At 36.5% G+C, this 20,474-nt stretch overlaps 1 protein-coding gene across 8 annotated transcripts in view; it reads right to left on the reverse strand.

The window, feature by feature from the left end:
• The window catches only part of GALNT13 (polypeptide N-acetylgalactosaminyltransferase 13), a 655,388-nt gene that overhangs the window by 569,698 nt on the left and 65,216 nt on the right, over window positions 1-20,474 (reverse strand). For all 8 annotated transcript variants that reach the window (XM_069574410.1, XM_069574411.1, XM_069574414.1 and 5 more), the window contains exon 3: window positions 14,863-15,108. In XM_069574410.1, the coding sequence (XP_069430511.1) occupies window positions 14,863-15,004 (142 nt within the window). In that variant the 5' untranslated portion in view covers window positions 15,005-15,108. The remainder of the gene's footprint in view (window positions 1-14,862; window positions 15,109-20,474) is intronic.

Below are 20,474 nucleotides of genomic sequence, written 5' to 3' on the forward strand. Positions count from 1 at the left end.
CATCACCAACTCCCAGACTTACTCAAACTCATGTCCATTGAGTCGGTGATGCCATCCAACAATCTCATCCTCTGTTGGGCTTTTCTCTTCCCACCTTAAATCTTTCCCAGCATCACGGTCTTTTCAAATGAGTCAGCTCTTCACATCAGGTGGCCAAAATATTGGAGTTGCAACTTCAGCAGCAGTCCTCCAATGAATATTCAGGACTCATTTCCTTTAGGTTGGATCTCCTTGTAATCCAAGGGACTCTCAAGAGTCTTCTCCAACACCACAGTTCCAAAGCAACAATTCTTTGGTGCTCAGCTTTCTGTAAAGTCCAACTTTCACATCCATGTATGACTACTGGAAAAACCATAGCTTTGACTAGATGGACCTTTGTTGGCAAAGTAACGTCTCTGCTTTTTAATATGCTGTCTAGGTTGGTCATAACTTTCCTTCCAAAGAGCAAGCATCTTTTAATTTCATGGCTGCAGTCACCACCTGCAATGATTTTTGGCCCAAGAAAAAAAAGTCTGTCACTGTTTCCATTGCTTCCCCACCTATTTACCATGAAGTGATGGGACCAGATTCCATGATGTTAGTTTTCTGAATGTTGAGTTTTAAGACAACTTTTCATTCTTCTCTTTCACTTTCATGAAGAGACTCTTTAGTTCTTCTTTGCTTTCTGCCATAAGCGTGGTATTATATGCATATCTTAAATTTCTCCTGGCAATCTTGATTCTAGCTTGTGCTTCATCCAGCCCAACATTTCTCATGATGTACTCTGCATATAAGTTAAATAAGTAGGGTGACAATATACAGCCTTGATGTACTCATTTCCCAATTTGGAAGCAGCCTGTTGTTCCATGTCCAGTTCTAACTGTTGCTTCTTGACCTGCATACAGATTTCTCAGGAGGTGGGTCAGGTGTTCTGGTATTCCCATCACTTGAAGAATTATCCACAGTTTGTGGTGACCCACATAGTCAAACAACATTTCACGCAAAGATGGGCTCAATAAAGGACAGAAATGGTATGGACATAACAGAAGGAGAAGATATTAAAAAGAGGTGGCAAGAATACACAGGAGAACTATGCAAAAAAGATCTTCACAACCCAGATAATCATGATAGTGTGATCACTCACCTAGAGCCAGACATACTGAAATGTGAAGTCAAGTGGGTCTTAGGAAGAATCACTGTGAACAAAGCTAGTATAGGTGATGGAATTCCAGTTGAACTATTTCAAATCCTGAAAGATGATGCTGTGAAAGTGTTGCACTCAATATGGCAGCAAATTGTGAGAACTCAGCAGTGGCCACAAAACTGGAAAAGGTCAGTTTTCATTCCAATCCCAAAGAAAGGCAATGCCAAAGAATGTTCAAACTACCACACAATTGTACTCATCTCACATGCTAGTAAAGTAATGCTTAAAATTCTCCAAGCCAGGCTTCAGCAATACATGAACCATGAACTTCCAGATGTTCAAGCTGGTTTTAGAAAAGGCAGAGGAACCAGAGATCAAATTGCTAACATTCACTGGGTCATCAAAAAAGCCAGAGAGTTCCAGAAAAACATCTATTTCTGCTTTATTGACTATGCCGAAGCCTTTGACTGTGTAAATCACAATAAACTGTGGAAAATTCTGAAAGAGATGGGAATACCAGACCAGCTGACCTGCCTCTTGAGAAATCTATATGCATGTCAGGAAGCAACAGTTAGAACTGGACATGGAGCAACAGACTGGTTCCAAATAGGAAAAGGAGTATGTCAAGGCTGTGTATTGTCACCCTGCTTATTTAACTTATATGCAGAGTACATCATGAGAAACACTGGGCTGGAGGAAGCACAAGCTAGAACCAAGACTGCTGGGAGAAATATCAAAAACCTTAGATATGCAGATGACACCACCCTTATGGCAGAAAGTGATAAAGAACTAAAGAGCGTCTTGATGAAAGTGAAAGAGGAGAGTGAAAAAGTTGGCTTAAAGCTCAACATTCAGAAAACTAAGGTCATGGCATCCAGTCCCATCACTTCATGGGAAATAGATGGGGAAACAGGGGAAACAGTGGCTGACTTTTATGTTTTGGGGCTTCAAAATCACTGCAGATGGTGACTGCAGCCATGAAATTAAAAGATGCTTACTCCTTGGAAGGAAAGTTATGACTAACCCAGATAGCATATTAAAAAGCAGGGACATTACTTTGTCAACAAAGGTGCATCTAGTCAAGACTATGGTTTTTCCAGTAGTCATTATGGATGTGAGAGTTGGACTATAAAGAAAGCTGAGTGCAGAATTGATGCTTTGAACAGTGGTGTTGAAGAAAACTCTTGAGAGTCCCTTGGACTTTAAGGAGATCCAACAAGTCCACCCTAAAGGAAATCAGTCCTGGGTTTTCATTGGAAGGACTGATGTTGAAGCTGAAACTCCAATATTTTGTCCACCTAATGTGAAGAGCTGACTCATGTGAAAAGACCCTGATGTTGGGAAAGATTGAAGGCAGGAGGAGAAAGGGATGATGGAAGATGAGATGGTTAGATGGCATCACTGACTCAATGGACATGGGTTTGTCTAAACTCCGGGAGTTGGTGATGGACAGGGAGGCCTGGCGTGCTGTGGTTCATGGGGTCGCAAAGAGTTGGACACAACTGAGTGACTGAACTAAACTGAACACAGTCAAAGGCTTAAGCATAGTCAATAAAGCAGAACTAGATGTCTTTCTGGAACTCTCTTGCTTTTTTGATGATCTAACAAATGTTGTCAATCTGATCTCTGGTTCTTCTGCCTTTTGTAAATCCAGCTTAAACATCTAAAAGTTCACGGTTCACATACTGTTGAAGTCTGACTTGGAGTATTTTGAGCATTACTTTGCTAGTGTGTGAGATCAAATTTTATGAGACCATGAAAAATAAAAGAAAAAGTTTGGACTCTGTGTGGAAAGAGTGACAATAAAAATGTTTGCCATGATAATACAGTTGTTTCAAGATTCTTAATCATCTTCCTATACTGGATAGTCTTTTATTAAAACAGAAGCCACACTGATCACGCATTAATTGTTTTATTTGTTAAACAGTTATTAATTGAGCTTATACAATGTGCAGCTGTCTCTGCCTCAACACAGCCCTTTAGTGCCCATGATTTCCAATGTGTAGAGATAAAAATGTGTCCATTTCCATTTTATTGATGGGATATTTGGTAATAAGCTTCATCCTTCATTTTCTATTCAATCAACTCTAATCTTTATGAAATTGAAACTTAGAGCTTGCCCTCCAAAGACAAGTATTGTCTTACTGATGTATTTCTCTTTATTTTGTATATTTTATCTCCTCCTGATAGCATAGTATTTATATGCTGACATTTCATTCTAAAATAAGAGTGATTCTTACCTTTCTATCTACAGCTCTGATACAAATCAAGCCTTCAAATTGTGTGTTGAGTGAATTGGCTCATCTTATTTCATACTAATAAGCAAAGATATGAGAATTTACTTCTTCAAACTGTTGTTAAACTTGACTTTACAAAACAGAAAACTTTCTTGTTTTTACCAATTAATTTTCAGAATAAAGAATTTAAATGACTTAATATTCAGTTGGTTTTAATTGCCATCTAATTTAAATGGTTTTAATTAATGAATAAAACTTTAGTGGCCAAAAACATCTTATTGTTATCTTGCACATGTACTAAACAACACTGCATTCTCCTTCTGAACTCCATCTGATGCTAAACACATCTTTCCTTCTCCAGAAACCTTCAACAGTTTCTCTTTTCCTAGAGAAGAGAATTAAAATTCATTTCCCTAGCACTTGAAGTCCTTTAAAATCTCTCTTTATCTTAACTTTCAATCTAAAATCTGTAAATCCTCTTTATGTCTGATTCTTCCCCAATCAACCAATGCACTGATTTCTTATATCCTCATTTTGAGGAAGCCAATAGCCTTCTGCTGATAATTTCTTTCCCTGATAGCCACTCCCTCCCAATTTGCACATGTCCACATAATTAATATACTTTGGGGCCTCTCATAGCAATTTACTTGTTATCTCTCTTATAGCAGTTACCATTTTATATTTTGTAATGTAGTTATTTATGTACATGCCATGTCTCCAGTAGACTGTGTGATTCTTCAAGACAGATGTTCTATTTGATTAAGCTTTGTATATTTCATAGTATCTACACCAGTACTTTTAACAAATAAATGGATGAAAAATTATCTCAATCATTCTTGTTAAAATTTTGAGAAAAAACAGTGCTTCACTACTGTTCACAACTTTTACTCATTCTTTGTAAGACTTAAGAGGATTGGCTCCAAAGGAAACTGCTAAGGAAAATTGCAACCTAAATTAATCAGTACACTGTAACAACTCAACAAATGCAAAATTGCTAAAGTCTGAAAGCCTACCTTTCAGACAGGTAAGTTTGCCAGAGTACTATTCTCCTAAGTTACAATTAAATAAGACATATTATTACCCAAGGTCAGTGGCCACCTCCTTCTTTGTCCTCCAGAAATATTCCAATATTTATAAGTACTTTATAAATAGTATGTAAATGATATGATTATTTTTCCTTAAAGATGTCTAGGCACTTGAATAAGGGAGACAGCATAACATTGTGGTTTAAAGTCTGAGCTCAAAAATCTGACAAACCAGCCTGAGAGCCCTTTCTTCCCACTTGTTAGTTTTGTGACCTTGGGGAAATTAATTAACCCTTTCATATCTCAGTCTTTTATATATAAAAGAGAGTAACAATCATATCTACACTCAATGCACCTGTGAGAACTAACTAAAACAGTATATACAAAGTAGCTGCCACAGCAAACCTCACAATTGTTCATTATTACAATGTATTTTTCTTCCTGACACTGATATGTCTGTCTGGATTAGAGAAGGGATCAGAGTGAATTGTGAACAAAACCATGTAAGGCAAAAGCAAATATCAAAGGTCAATTTTTTATGAAGTCTATTAATTGTTGAATACTATTTATAAACTCAATTGAAAATTACCTGGGACATATATATGTTCTATTCCAAGTGACTGAGCCTGTATCTCCTACCTTTTGTATGACTACAAATATTATCACCTGAAAGTCCCAGTAGTCATCAGTATTTATTCAGGACAATTCCAATACATTGTAATCACTTATGCTCTTCTACCCTCTCCATTAAAGGTGAAGCCATGACAAGAAAGACAAGAAAAGACAAGGAAAAAAAGTGATGTTAGTTTTAACACTTTAATTCACTACTTTTCAGTTTCCTCTCACACCTACACAGAGAATTCTCCCTTAAAGCACTAAAGATGAATCAAACAAGGTCAACAAGCATTTTCTATTTAATAAATGAGTACAAGGCAAGATGTTAGTGTTATGAAGAGATCACTTAGAAAGAAACAAAAGAGGGAATTCCCTGGTGGTCCAGTGATTAGAATTTGGTGCTTTTATTGCCAGGGCCAGGGTTCCATTCCTGGTCCAACAACTAAGATCCTGCAGGGCTACCCGTGTCTCCAGGTTTATGAGAAGAGACCAGGGAGTCTCCCAGGCAGGGCTAAAGGGAAACATGGAGGGATGGAATTAAGATTGCAGTCAACAATTCCATTAATTTTCTTGATTCCCCAATTCAGAGCAGCAGCAAGGAGGTCTTGGGGGACACAAGGGCATGAAAGTAACTTTGCAAAACCTTAAAATGCCAGATATGGCAATATTGTTTCATAAATGACCTGAAACAAGAAGGGTACCTAGGAAATATTTTCCTGACCATGATTTATATATACTACTAGCCAGAGAGATTTGGTCAAGTCTAGGATGCCTCTGAGAGTGAAGACAAAACCCTCAACTCAAATTTTCAGACTCTGTGCTCCATATTGGTATCTGAATGAAAGCATGGCACTTGAATTCCAATGAAAATTGGCATTAAGTGATAACAGTCCTTTACTGAACTTACACTACAATAACCAAATTCTGTTCTATTGGTTGTTAAAATTCTGGCACGTCCTCTTGACCACACTGTGAAACAATAGAAGATACGGGTATTGCTATTGGTCTCTGCTACCAATTCCTGGCTTCGAGTTACTCTAACCCTTATAATTTCCTAAGTTATGCACTAGAAGCATCTGATGTTTGGTCTTTGATTCTGGTTCCTGATATGGAGCCCCTAGATCACTTGGAATTTCCTGGGTAATAGGAGCATCTTTTGTTCAAATGAGATGATTTGGTTTGGGCTCCTGGATAGCTCTGAGATGGGGCTTGTCATCAGAAAGACCAAGGCATGATTAGACGATTGAAACATTCAGTTCCACCTCCCATCCTCCAGGAAGGAGAGAAGGGCTGGAGACTGAGCTGATACTGAACATATCTATATGATGGAACCTCCATAAAAATCTGACAAGTATGGGGTTCAGAGAGTTTCTATGATGTTCAACAGATCTACATGACAGGAAGTTCACATATCCCAATTCCAAGGGCACAGAAGCTCCTGCACTTGGTGTCTTTCTGGATCTCCACCTGCAAAAGTCTTCATCTGGCTTTATTATAACTTTTATAATAAGCTGGTGAATGTAAATACAGGTTTCCCTAAGTTCTGGGAGGCATTCTAGCAAATTATCAGACTCAAGAAGGGGTCATGGATGTGCCAATTTACAGCTGGTTTGTCAGAAGTACTGAGGACAAGATGGGATCTTAAATTGGTGTTTGAAGTGGGGCAGCCTTGTGGGACTGAGTCCATAACTTGTGGGGTCTGATGCTCAGTCCAGGTAGACAGTGTCAAACTTGTAGAACACCAAGTTCGTGTTGCAGAGAATTGTTTGGGGAAAAGTCAACACGTCTGGTGTTAGAAATACTGTGGACATGAGCGAAAGAAAAACATGGAAGTGATTTCCTCATACGCTCACTCTGCTTCAGTGTATTTATATGTAAAAGAAGAAAAATGTCATCACATTTTTTTGTGTGATGATTAAGCTGACATGTATACAAAATTTAGAATAATCATAGTTTATTTTTATTACTGTTGGCTAATGTACTTATCTTTGTTTATATGCCAGCAATGACTCTTTCTTAAATATTCTTTCATCTCCCGTTTTTTGAAGGTAAGTTTTATTTCATTTCCTAAATATGTGTAATATGTTCAATATTCAGGATCAGGTAAAGAATGGGAGGTTCCTTCCTTTCTTGAATATCATAATTTTATATCCCTTTGTCCTCTGTTGATGAGAAGGCTCTCCTGGGGTTGCTAAGTAGCTCTCTCCCCATGTCACTTCCACATCACCACTTCTTCTAGCAGACAATACATTTTCCATGGAATGAACAAAATAGTTCATTTTCCATACTTTTATTGAGAAAAAATAGCTAGAAACATAATCTTTTATTTGGAAATTAGCATGTAAACCAGGGCTTCCCTGGTGGCTCAGACAGTAAAGAATCTGCCTGCAAAGCAGGAAACCTGGGTTCGGTGTCTGGGTCAGGAAGATTCTCTGGAGAAGGAAATGGCAACCCACTCCAGTATTCTTGCCTGGAGAATCCCATGGGCAGAGGAGCCTGGCAGGCTCCATGGGGTCACAAAGAGTCAGATACAACTGAAGAACACGTTTTCATGACTGAAAATCATGATTCATCATATTCATTTCATTTTATACATGGTGACTGAGGCCCAGAGAGACAAATTAACTTGCCTAAGGACACAGGCTCTTAGAGGACAGAGATCATGCAGACTGTCCATGTAACCTCAAATTTCCCCAAAGCATTTGTAGGTACACTGCAGCAACATTGGTCTTTTAAATATCTACTCTCTCAAATAGCTATTCTAACTTTTCCAACTCTGAAGCAGCAACACTTAGTATTCCACACCAGTTAGGAGTCAGAAATATCCTTCAGTGCATTTTAGCTCTAGGTGGCCCCAGAGTGGCATAAAAGAGTAATACTCCCCTAACAAGAACTTATGTCACCCGAAGGTACTCCTTTAGAAAATAGGAAAAAGGATTCATGGCCCTGTATCTAATATTAGAACAAGTCTCTGTGCTCCCAGGAAGTCCCTCAAAATAATCATTTTTATAGCATCACTCAATAATTGATATATAAAATGATAGCGCTCACTCAAAAGCAAAGATTCAATTCTATTCCATATACTCCATTTAATAAGGAAGAAAAAGAATGTAATCCATCTTAGAAAAAAAATGATAGTTTTTAAGTCTGGTATTTAGAGTTTATTAATGTAGTCAACTTCCTACTGAACAGTTCCATTCAGTTGCCTGACACATGTCTCAACCTCAACACATACAAAATAGACTCAGTATCTCCTTCAACTCCTCCTCCATCTCACCTATCAAGAAACTGGATCAAATAATGTCCTGCAAGAAACTTGAAATCTGTCCTTGACATTTCCATCTCCTCCACCCACCGGAGTCTGACAAGCACCCAGGTCTCTTAATCCTGTGTCTCAAATACCTCTTTATTTTACCCACTTCTGTCACATCTCACTGGCACTGCTGTGCTCTAAGCAGGCCTTACTTCCCATACAGAACTCATGAAGACCACCACCACTACCTACCCCAGCTCCCTGCACAGTTGTCTATTCCCCAATCTGTTCCACACATGAACTTTCCACAACACAGAGCTAAACATGTCTGCTGTATTCTAAACTCATTCAGTGGCTTTCCCTTTTTTTCAAATCCATTCAATGGTTCTTATTCACTCACTTTAGTTGTCTATATTACAGACACATCAAATCCACATCCAAAACACACCTAGGACCCTAGTAATGCCCCATATTCAGTCAAAATACTCCCACCCCATGCACCTGTTGCCCCAACACATGACAATCAACATCCTAAATCTTATGTTCACAGTTAGCTTTACTTGCTTTATATGAAGTCTTGATGCATCTCTATACAGTTCTAAAGCATGCATTTGAAAAACTAAGTTGATTTTAACTTATCAAACTGTACCATGCTGTATATCATCTCTGAAAAATATAACTTCCATACTTAATTTACTATTGTATTATCACGATTAATTCATATTGGTGCAAATTTCTATAGTTCACTTTGACTAAAATATATTATTCTCTTACATTCCATACATCTATTCATTCATCAGATTTTGCATTAATTGGCCTATGGATTATTTTCAACTTTTATTTTTATGAACAGTAGCACTGTAAAATATTTGCTTATGTGGAAATATTTTTATAAGTATATGACTATGGATTCTGGTTCATTCATGAATTTTTAGATATTGGCAGCAATGTCAAACCATTACCTGAAGTTACTGTTAAAAAATGTGAAAATACATCACCTCTAACAATTGGTATTAGCAGCCTTTTTAATTTTTGCCAATTGAATGTATATAAATATATAATTGTAGTCTTGGTGTGCATTTTCATCTCACAGTCAATGTTCAGTATTTTACCATAACATTCTTTTTTGTTATATGGGTTTTTTTTTCCTAGAAATGTGTATTTATGCTTATTTCCTGCCCATTTTTTTCCTGTTGGACTATGTGGTCTTTCCTTACTATTAATAGGAGTTATTTATATATATTTGACAATAATCTTTCAGCTACATGTTCTTTGAACATCTTCTACAGTTTGTAATCTCTCTTTTTACTTTCTTTAAAGTATATGCAAGTAAACTGACTTCCTGAATTTTAATATAGTCAAATTTATCAGTAGTATCTTTTATGGTCAATGATGTTGTATAGTATTTCAGAAATTATTCCTTAATTCAGAGTCCTAAAAATGCTTATTTTATTTTCTGCTAAAAGTAAAGTTTTCTTGTGACACTAATACTTCCAAAGCATCTCTTGGTTTATGACATGAGTTAAGCATCCAGTGTCATCTATTTTCCATGCATATTACCATGATTTTCACTGTATTTATTGAAGAGCTCTTCTCTCCCCTACTGATTTGCAGTGCTTCCTCTGTCATGTTCCAAACATGTGAGTGTACTTCTAGGGTCTCTATTCTGTTCCTCTGGGCACTTGGGCTCCCCTTTGTGCAAATACTACAGTCCTGATTACTCAAATTTTGTAAGATCTCTGTATTTTTTCCCTCAAGAAGTATCTTGGGTGTTCCATTATCTTTATAATTCCATAAAAATTAGTGTTTTCTTCTTTAACTATTTACTTCCTACTTTTATCTTTTAGACCTCAGTTTAAGTGCCACAGTCTCTTAAGAAGTTTTAGCTAGTATCCAAGATCCATTTCTAATACCTTAGATGCTCTACTCAGAGCATTGTTCTTCCTCATCCCAGTACTCTCTGTGCTTTGTAATCATTTCTAAATTACATTTTAACTGAAAGAGACAGAGAGAGAAATAAATTTTTAGTATTAACTATGTGCTGCAGAAGACTCTTGAGGGTCCATGGAGGGCAAGGATATCAAACCAGTCGATCCTAAAGGAAATCAACTCTGAATACTCATTGGAAGGACTGATGCTGAAGCTCTAATACTTTGGCCACCTGATGCAAAGAGCCAACTCATTGGAAAAGACTCTGATGCTGGGAAAGACTGAAGGCAAAAGAAGATGAGGGCAGCAGAGGATGAGATGGTTAGATAGTATCACTGACTCAAGGGACATAAATTTGAGCAAACTCTGGGGGATAGGGGAGGACAGAGGAGTCTGGCATGTTACAGTCCATGAGGTCACAAAGAGTCAGACATGACTTAATGACAGAACAACAACAACAGCAAATAAGCTGCATGACAACAGAGACCTTGTTTCCCTTGTATCTCCAGGTCTTAGGGCATAGTCCGTAATTTTTTTTTGAAAAGTTATTTCCTTTGGGGGGTGCTATACCCAGAATAACTGCCCCATGCTATGGACCTGACTCAGCCTGGACAGCAGAGTCTGGTGGAGTCTCATTCAGACCTTTCATTACTTCACAATGTTTAGCAGACACTGATAAAGGGTCAGCATGAGCTACCACTCCACTGAGAGGCTTATCACATCATCATGTTTAATTCTCAAGGCAGCTCTGTGAAGTAAGATTTATTAACTTTAAGGTTCTCCTCTTAAATGGAACACCAAGATTTTGTTAAGGAATTTGCTAAAAGTCACAGAGCTACTAATAATTCACAGGGGAGGACTTGAGGACCAGGTTAGTCAATAAAGCTGGGTTTTGAACCATGGGGCAGTCTATCTTGTTATGCCCCCTATGAAGTCTGAGGTGCTGATACTCGAGATTGCTTCTTGTTTTTTGCCTATTACCAAACTATGTTCTTCTTTTTTATAATTGAGATATAATTGACACACAGCTTTATGTAAGTCTAAGATATACAACATGCTAACTTTAGAAGCACTTAAATAATTACTGATTTAGTAAATGAATGAACATATCTCAAAAATTAATTCAGAGTGTTTGCTAATGTTGGGTATTTACAAGTGGTTTAAAATTTAGAACTAGAAGACATCTTAGAAACTATGTAGCCCAAAACCTTTATTTTAATAATGCAGACAAAAACATCCAGAAAGGTCAACATTTTTGGTCAAAAAATCCTGTTTTTAACATATCTAGAACCTGAATATTTCAGCTAAGTGTATTTTGTATAATATCATCTACATGTAAATAAAATATTTTAAATGCATAGTATGAGTTCCTAAATAAAGTAATATTCTGAAATAATGAGTAACAATAGAAGATGAAATTAAAACTATAAAGCCTAATTTTCACATTTTCAAGACAAATATTAATGTATAACATTAAAGAAGTATTAAAAGTAAAGAGAATATAGTTTAATTTTACATTTTAAGTACAAGGAAAAATTACTATTTTTGCCTTGCATCATTAAATTTTACATTTTGAGATTTGAAACTGAACATTAAGAACTTAAATCAGCAAAACTGCTCTTTAGGTTCTTCCAGAAAAGGCTGTCATAGTTTTGCTGAATCAGATCATAAAATTTTCTGTGACCAATCTAGATGTCTCCATTCAACAAATGACCAAGTGATCATACTAAACTGATGTGATCCATCAAATCATGTTTCCACTTTCAGCCAAGCAGCAGCTCAGCCAGTTCTAACAAAGCAGAGAAGGCTGATTTATTCTGTGATTTTAACCAAAGATCAGCAAATCAATCCCCATGCTCATTTATCAAAAACTGATGGATTCATAAAGTTTTCCTCTCTGAATAATTCTAACATAAGAGCATTAAAAAATGTATATAAACTATCTAAATGGGTCTAGGCTCAGTCACTTTCATATTACTTTCTCTCAATTTTTTTGTGCTAGTCAGAAACTCTACTGAAAGAGTTAGACTCATTTTGAAAAGAAGATAATCATAATTTCTCCAGCTGGACCACAGTATTATTGCAAAGTAAACTAAAGATGTCCAACAAAATCACTCAACAAAAAATTAATTTTTAGAAATGCTTTTCTGAATTTTCCTACTCATATAATCAGATAGTATCAGTGAAATTATCTTTCTTAGAATATTTTGATTAATAAATCACCTCAAAAATATCTATATATTAGAAGCAGAATACATTCATTAAATGAATGGAAACCTCAAGTCAGTAAATTAGATTCACTTTTCCAAAAGGTACAAATATATCAACTGGGCTTCAAAGTTTACCTTTTGTTATGCTTATAAAGAAAAATTTTGCCAAGTAAGGAATTAATATAAACTAGATTTTAAGAAAAAAGCGTTAAAAAATGTTAAGAAAAAAAATCAAGAGAATAAAATTATCTGCCTCTGCTTCACTGACTACACTAAAGGCTTTGACTGTGTGCATAACAACAAACTGTGGAAAATTCTTAAGGAGATGGGAAAACCAGACCACCTTATCGGTCTCCTGAGAAGCCTATATGCAGGTCAAGAAGCAACAGTTAAAACTGGTCATGGAACAATGGAGTGGTTCAAAACTGGGACAGGAGTACATCAAGGCTGTATATTTTTACCCTGACAATTTAACCTAAATACACAGTACATCATGTGAAGGGGTTTCTGAGGTGGCTCAGTGGTAAAGAGCCCACCTGCCAATGCATGAGTTGTGGGTCCAATCACCAGTTTGGGAAGATCCCCTGGAGAAGGAAATGGCAACACACTCCAGTCTTCTTGCAACTTTTTCCTATAGTACTCTCACTTTCCTGATGGTTCAGATGGTAAAGAATCTGCCTGCAACGCAGGAGATCTGGACTTGATCCCTGAATTGGGAAGATCCCCTGAAGAAGGAAAAGGCAATCCACTCCATTATTCTTGCCTGGAGAACCCCATGGACAAAGGAGCCTGGCGGGCTATAGTCCATGGGATCGCAAAGAGTTAGACACGACTGAATGACTAACAATTTCATTTTCACAATTTTCACATCTTATGATATGCCAGCACAGATGACTCACACGCTGGAATCAAGATGGAAGAATATCAACAACCTCAGATATGCAGATGATACCACCTTAATGGCAGAAAGTGAAGAGGAACTAAAAAGCCTCTTGATGAAGGTGAAAGAGAGAGATAAAGCTGGCTTAAATCAATATTCAAAAAATGAAGATCATGGCAACCAGTCCTATTACTTCATGGCTAAAAGATGGGGGAAAATTGGAAACAGTGGCAGATTTTATTTTTGTGAGTTCCAAAATCACTGTAGACGGTGACTGCAGCCAGGAAATGAAAAGACGCTTGCTCCTTGGAAGAAAATCTATGACAAACCTAGACAGTATTTTAAAAAGCAGAGACATCACTTTGCCAATAAAGGCCTGTAGAGTCAAAGCTATGGTTTTTCTCGTAGTCATATACGAATGTAAGAGTTGGACCATAAAGAAGGCTGAGTGTCCGAGAATTGACGCTTTTGAACTGTGGTACTGGAGAAAATTCTTGAGAGTCCCTTGGACAGCAAGGAGATCAAAGGAGTCAGTCCTAAAGAAAATCAACCCTGAATATTCATTGGAAGAACTGATGTTGAAGCTGAGGCTCCAATACTTTGGCCACATGATAGGAAGAGCCAACTCATTGGAAAAAGAGCCTGATGCTGCGAAAGACTTAGGGCAAGAGGAGAAGGGGGCAACAGAGGACGAGATGGTTGGATGGCTTCACTGACTCAATGAACATGAGTTTGAGCAAACTCAGGGAGATAGTGAAGGACAGGGAAGCCTGGCATGCTGCAGCTCATGGGGTTGTAAAGAGTCAAACATGACTTAGCAACTGAATAAAACAATAACTAAAACTAATTTCAAGCATGCTCAGGTACTTTAGAAGCACTCATTCACTAGGAATATTTCAGAAATAAATTAATGACATTTAAGCCAAAAGAAAACATAGAAAAATTACATGAAATAACTTTAGGAAATGAATGACTATATTTAATAAATCACCATTTATATAAATTATTATGTTTCTTCAGCATTCATGCTTATCTAGTCACTGACACTGGTTCCTTAAGAGGGAATATTGAGTGAAAATGAGTTTTTGATACACTTAAAATTATCTTTTGCCTTTAACACAGGGTGGCAAGCTGATAGCCCACAAGTTAAATCTAGCCACCAACATGTTTTGCTTTTTAAAAAAGTATCCTTCTTTTATTGCTTTTGGAAGTTTTGAGGGCTGTAATGTAGTCTCATTTTGCTACTTTCCTCACCATCTCACTTCAGTAGTTTTCCTTTTTTACATTATGCTTCTGAAAGCCTAAATTTAAAATTCTGTCCAATTGTAATGCTCACTACAGTCACAAAATGTTGGAATTATTAGAATTGGAAGTACTTTAGAGGTGAGGTAATTCCTCATTTCTTCCAACAAAATACTTGAGGCCAAGAAAAGTAAAGTAGCTTTCCCATGGCTAAATGTACATTAACAGTTCTGCCCAAATGCTCTTCTAAGTCAATAAACTGAACTCTTATTTTGAAATGTCATGTTTTACATGAGTCACCACCATTCTTATCTGCATAAAAGAAACGTCTGCTTCATAAGTACTTACCCCTGAGCGCAGGTAGCAGGGACCTCTCCTTCTTGTCATCACATTTGTTACATTCACTGAAGTACAGGAGTAAGAAGACATCAACGAGAACCCACATCAGTGAAGTGGCTAGAACCACCTTGCAGTAAACAAACCTCCTCATGTCTTCCCTTGATTTCTAGTTAACACAGAGATCAAAGACAGACACGGCTGTGATAAATCCAAGCCACAGAGGTGAACTCCCGGATAAAAGCAGGATGCATCCCACTGTATTTGGGGAAAAAAAGGAAGAAGAAAAAATAATTGTCTCACAGTTTATTTTGCACAAATGTGATATAACATGAAATATATGACTATTTAGTGCTCTCATATATATCAGCATTTGACCCTCAAGTTCAGAATTAAAAGTCCAAATAAATGAGAGTTGTAAGCAAGCCAAGGGGCTTAAATTGTAACAATTAATCCTAGATCTGCCACTATTTTGCTGGGCCTCTGGGAACCACTTGCTTTCTTCATGTTGTATTGCCTTTTGCTTAAAGTTCTATCACCATATTCTGTAAAGCGCTAGGTTATAAAATAGTGCAGTTTTGAATTTACCATGAATCAGCACTTTTCATCCTGAGTTATTATATATTGCAGTGGCTAAGAGCTGGTCTTTACACAGATAAGCCTGGGCTTATTTACTTCCTACATAGGAGAGACTTTGTAAACCTCAGTTTTCTCACCTATAAAATGAAACTAACAGTGCCAAAAATAAAGATTTGCTATGAGGACCAAAAATTATAATGTTTGTAAACCATATTTCAGAATACACTCATTAGTATTGACATTTTAAAAAATATTTGACAAAAAGGCAATTAATTGAAATAAGTCATCAGTTATTTATCCTTAAAAATCCATCTGATCTGCATAGAAAATAACCACTACAGATATGCATTTGAGAATGGTTAGCACACATTCTTAAAATTATCAGTGAATAATACATTAAATGTAAAGTGATTTAAAAGAAAATAACCAGAGCAAGAATTCTAAAGGCATAACAAAGACATGTGTGCAATTATTAAGAGATACTTAAAGTAAGTGTGGAATTAATAATATATACTTATTTGTTTTATTTATACTACATAGAACAATAATAACTACTTTGTTATTTCTATCTGTAGAATAAGTATATCAACACAAAAATAGTCTCATATCATTGGCTACATTAAAATAATAGAAACAAATATAAATTTATTTATGTGAATAAGATAAGTAACACTTTTGACAGATATTTGAGGAGAACAGCTATTAAATACAGAGATACTTGGACTATCTCAGAAATGCTTGTCTCAAAATAAAAACATCAAAGTACAATTTGCTGAGGCAGAAGTTGTTTAAATTAATGGCAGCTGACCTTGCATCATAAAGCAACACAAATGCTATTGTCGGTCACAATCCGATCAGAGTAGTAACAATTCAAAGCTTACATAAGGTTACAATTTAAAAAATTATTATAACAGAGCCTGCTTTCAACATCTACATAAAATTTACATTTATTCAACAAAGATTTTTTAAAAATAGAACATACACAAACCTAAGGAATGCATGATTTTTGACAGTGGTTGTTTTTCTTGAAAAACAGCATGCTAATTATTTTGTTTCACTTTAACTTCATTTTACTGTAAAAATTATAAGTAAACATTGGAACTCAGCCTCTAAACCTGACAACAAGAGAAGGATTCCCATATATTTCCTGTTACTTTATGTATATGTCACTGAATATGAGATTTGAAAAAAATTCAATCTAGTTAATTTTCTGTCTTTCTTTGGACATAAGATGGAGCAGGTTCCTTCAGTTTATTGTAGGAAAAGAGCTCTGTGTAAAAGTATATATTACATTAATGGTAGCTAAATGGCCATTCCCAGATTTAGAAGGAAAACCTTAAAATAAAACATCCCATAATACAAAAATCTATATGTTATATAAGATCTATGTATTATAGGATCTTTTATCATAAAGATCTATAATAAAAGACATAAAAAGAACCATGACAGGCTGTCATAAAATGGAATTATGAATTTAAGTAAGCATTTTGCCTCTCTGTGCTTCATTTTCTTTACTTATATTTCCTTCCCCATCTACCTCACAAAACTGTGATACTTAAGCAAGATAAAGTATAAGAACTTTTTTAAAGAAATATAAAGAATATTATAATACAAAATCTGAAATCACTTAATATTAAATATTAAAATGTCTAAGATAAGTCATTTCCTAATAAAAGCCTAATAGTTGAGGTTATTGAGAATTTAATTTAAACTTTAACCATAATAGAAAATGAAAATCACATCTTATTACCATTTCAAGCATTATTCAAATTATTGTAATTTCATACCCTGCTAGATCTATATATCAAGATATTAACACTGAGAAAACTCTACTATTATTATGTGATAAGACTAAGTTGCTCTTTAAATATTTTAATTTATGAAACAATCTTTCCTTATATATATCAAGTTTTTGATTCTATCTACTGTGAAAACATCTCTACCTTGAAAATATACTAAATTTTATCATTTGTTATCTGCTAGTACTTGTAAATGGAGAAGGCAATGGCACCCCACTCCAGTACTCTTGCCTGGAAAATCCCAAGGACAGAGGAGCCTGTTAGGCTGCAGTCCATGGGGTCGCTACGAGTCGGACACGACTGAGTGACTTCACTTTCCCTTTTCACTTTCCTGCATTGGAGGAGGAAATGGCAACCCACTCCAGTGTTCTTGCCTGGAGAATCCCAGGGACGGGGGAGCCTGGTGGGCTGCCGTCTATGGGGTCGCACAGAGTCGGACACGACTGAAGCGACTTAGCAGCAGCAGCAGCGGTACTTGTAAAATAGCAATCACATACACTGTTTCAATACTCTTCCTAAGAACAAAACAGATTGAGCAGAAGGATGGCACAATATACAAAGTAATACTAACCAACATAAGCACAGTTGGTGGTTTATCTAAGAGAATCAGTATCTGTATTACAGTTCTATTCCAGTAAGACCCTATTTAGTTACAAACACTACTGTTTCTCAAGCCAAATCCAAGTTCTGGCTTGCCAAACCAATGTGGAACATGGCTAACTTTGCATCAACTACAGGCTCTATCCTTTTCTAATTGTTTCAAAGTTTTGAACACAGTATTCCCCTCTTTAAAATATTTCTCTAGATAGGAAAAAAATCAGGAGTTAGAGAGCTATCAAGTGTCATCTTGCTAATCATATTGTTTATCCTTTTCTCTTTTCTTATCCACTAAATAATGGTATTAGCCATAGACTTTGAGATATTACAGAATTTTTGCTTGAAAACATGCACCAATTTTACTATTCTATAAAAAAGGATTTCAAATATTAAAAAAATAAGATCTAAGTAAAAATTAGAAGTTTGGTAAGTATGTTTTTAAAATAAGAAAGACTTTTTTTTATTATAAGATTATCACTTACCTGGGTTGGGGGGGGGTGTCTACTTTAGTTGCTGTTTGATACATTTTCATCTCTAATCAAATGTTTTCTTTTGTAGAAAACTACATAATTGGTGCCAATATATTCAATCTATTTTATGAGGCTCCCAAAGGATGAATGAAGCTTATGGAAAACTTTTGGCAATGCTTCCAGAACATTCTGGCTACCAACACACTTTAAATGTTTTAAGTAGTTAGGCAGGAACTTCTGGGAGCTGATGACTGGACAATTATGCATTTTGGCTTAATGACTAAAAATTATAGTGAGTAAGCTTTGAAAAAATTACCCTGAATTAACTACAGTTCTTATCGACAGAAAGACAGGTCTTCACATGAATGAAAATCTAAAATTCAGGTGGACTAGGGGAATTCTACCTGTAGCCTAAATCAAACAGTACACTGTAAAAAAAAAAAAAAAAAAAAAACACTGTAAACCATAAAAACCATGCCACAAGGAAAGATACAGTAAGAGACAAAGAAACAGCCAATGATAATATTAAATGAATGCCTTCTGTGGAAAGATAGTGGAAAAAAATGGAAAAATGCCCCCACTTGCCTTTAAGAAAACTTCACATATTCGTAACATAAAATTTGACTATTAGTTGGGAACCAAGCATAAGACCTGCTGAGTTATGATGCCGTGATCTGAATCTGAGTTCCACACTCACTTATCATATAGCTTAATTCAAGTTACCTAAATGTTCTATGCCTTTTTCTATTCCAAAATATGAACAGTAGTTGTTTACTCAGTCATATCTTACTTTTTATAGACCCCATGGACTGCAGCCTTCCAGACTCCTCTGTCCATGGCATTTCCCAGGCAAGAGTACTAGAGTGGGTTGCTGTTTCCTTCTACAGGGATCTTCCCAACCTAGGGATCAGACCCACATCTCTTGCAATGCAGGCAGATTCTTTACCACTGAGCCACTGGGGAAGCCCCAAAATATAGCTGAGAAACATATTATGGTCATCTGAATAACCAAATGTATATTTCTTGTAGCTACCTCATAAGGCTCTGAGTATCTGATTAACTACTACATACAAAGTTCTTATAATGGTGCCTGACACATAGAAGTTCCATATATAGTAGTAATAGCAATTATTAATAGTAGCAACAGTACTTGAGGCACAGTAGTCCCTCTTGAGAAACCTGTATGCAGGCCAGGAAGCAACAGTTAGAACTGGACATGGAACAACAGACTGGTTCCAAATAGGAAAAGGAGTACATCAAGGCTGTATATTGTCACCTTGCTCATTTAACTTATATACAGAGTACATCATGAGAAACACTGGGCTGGAGGAAGCACAAGCTGGAATTAAGAATGCCGGGAGAAATATCAATAACCTCAGATATGCAGACGACACCAGTCTTTGGCAGAAAGTGAAGAACTAAAGAGCCTCTTGATGAAAGTGAAAGTGGAGAGTGAAAAAGTTGGCCCAAAGCTCAACATTCAGAAAACGAAGATCATGGCATCTGGTCCCATCACTTCATGGGAAATAGATGGGGAAACAGTAAAAACAGTGTCAGACTTTATATTTTTGGGCTCCAAAATCACTGCAGATGGTGACTGCAGCCATGAAATTAAAAGACACTTACTCCTTGGAAGAAAAGTTATGACCAACCTAGACAGCATATTGAAAAGCAGAGACATTACTTTGCTAACAAAGGTCTGTCCAGTCAAGGCTATGGTTTTTCCAGTGGTCATGTATAGATGTGAGAGTTGGACTATAAAGAAAGCTGAGCACTGAAGAATTGATGCTTTTGAACTGTGGTGTTGGAGAAGACTCTTGAGAGTCCCTTGGACTGCAAGGAGATCCAACCAGTCCATTCTGAAGGAGATCAGCCCTGGATGTTCACTGGAAGGACTGATGTTGAAGCTGACATTCCAATCCTTTGGCCACCTGATGCAAAGGGCTGACTCATTTGAAAAGACCCTGATGCTGGGAAAGATTGAGGGTGGGAGGAGAAAGGGATGACAGAGGATGAGATAGCTGGATGGCATCACCGACTCAATGGACATGAGTTTGGGTGAACTCTGAGAGTTGGTGATGGACAGGGAGGCCTGGCGTGCTGTGGTTCATGGGGTTGCAAAGAGTCGGATATGACTGAGCGACTGAACTGAACTGAACAGTAATAGCTATTATCATCA

This window comes from Ovis canadensis, chromosome 2 (assembly GCF_042477335.2).
Source record: "Ovis canadensis isolate MfBH-ARS-UI-01 breed Bighorn chromosome 2, ARS-UI_OviCan_v2, whole genome shotgun sequence".
NCBI classification, from domain to species: Eukaryota; Metazoa; Chordata; class Mammalia; order Artiodactyla; family Bovidae; genus Ovis; species Ovis canadensis.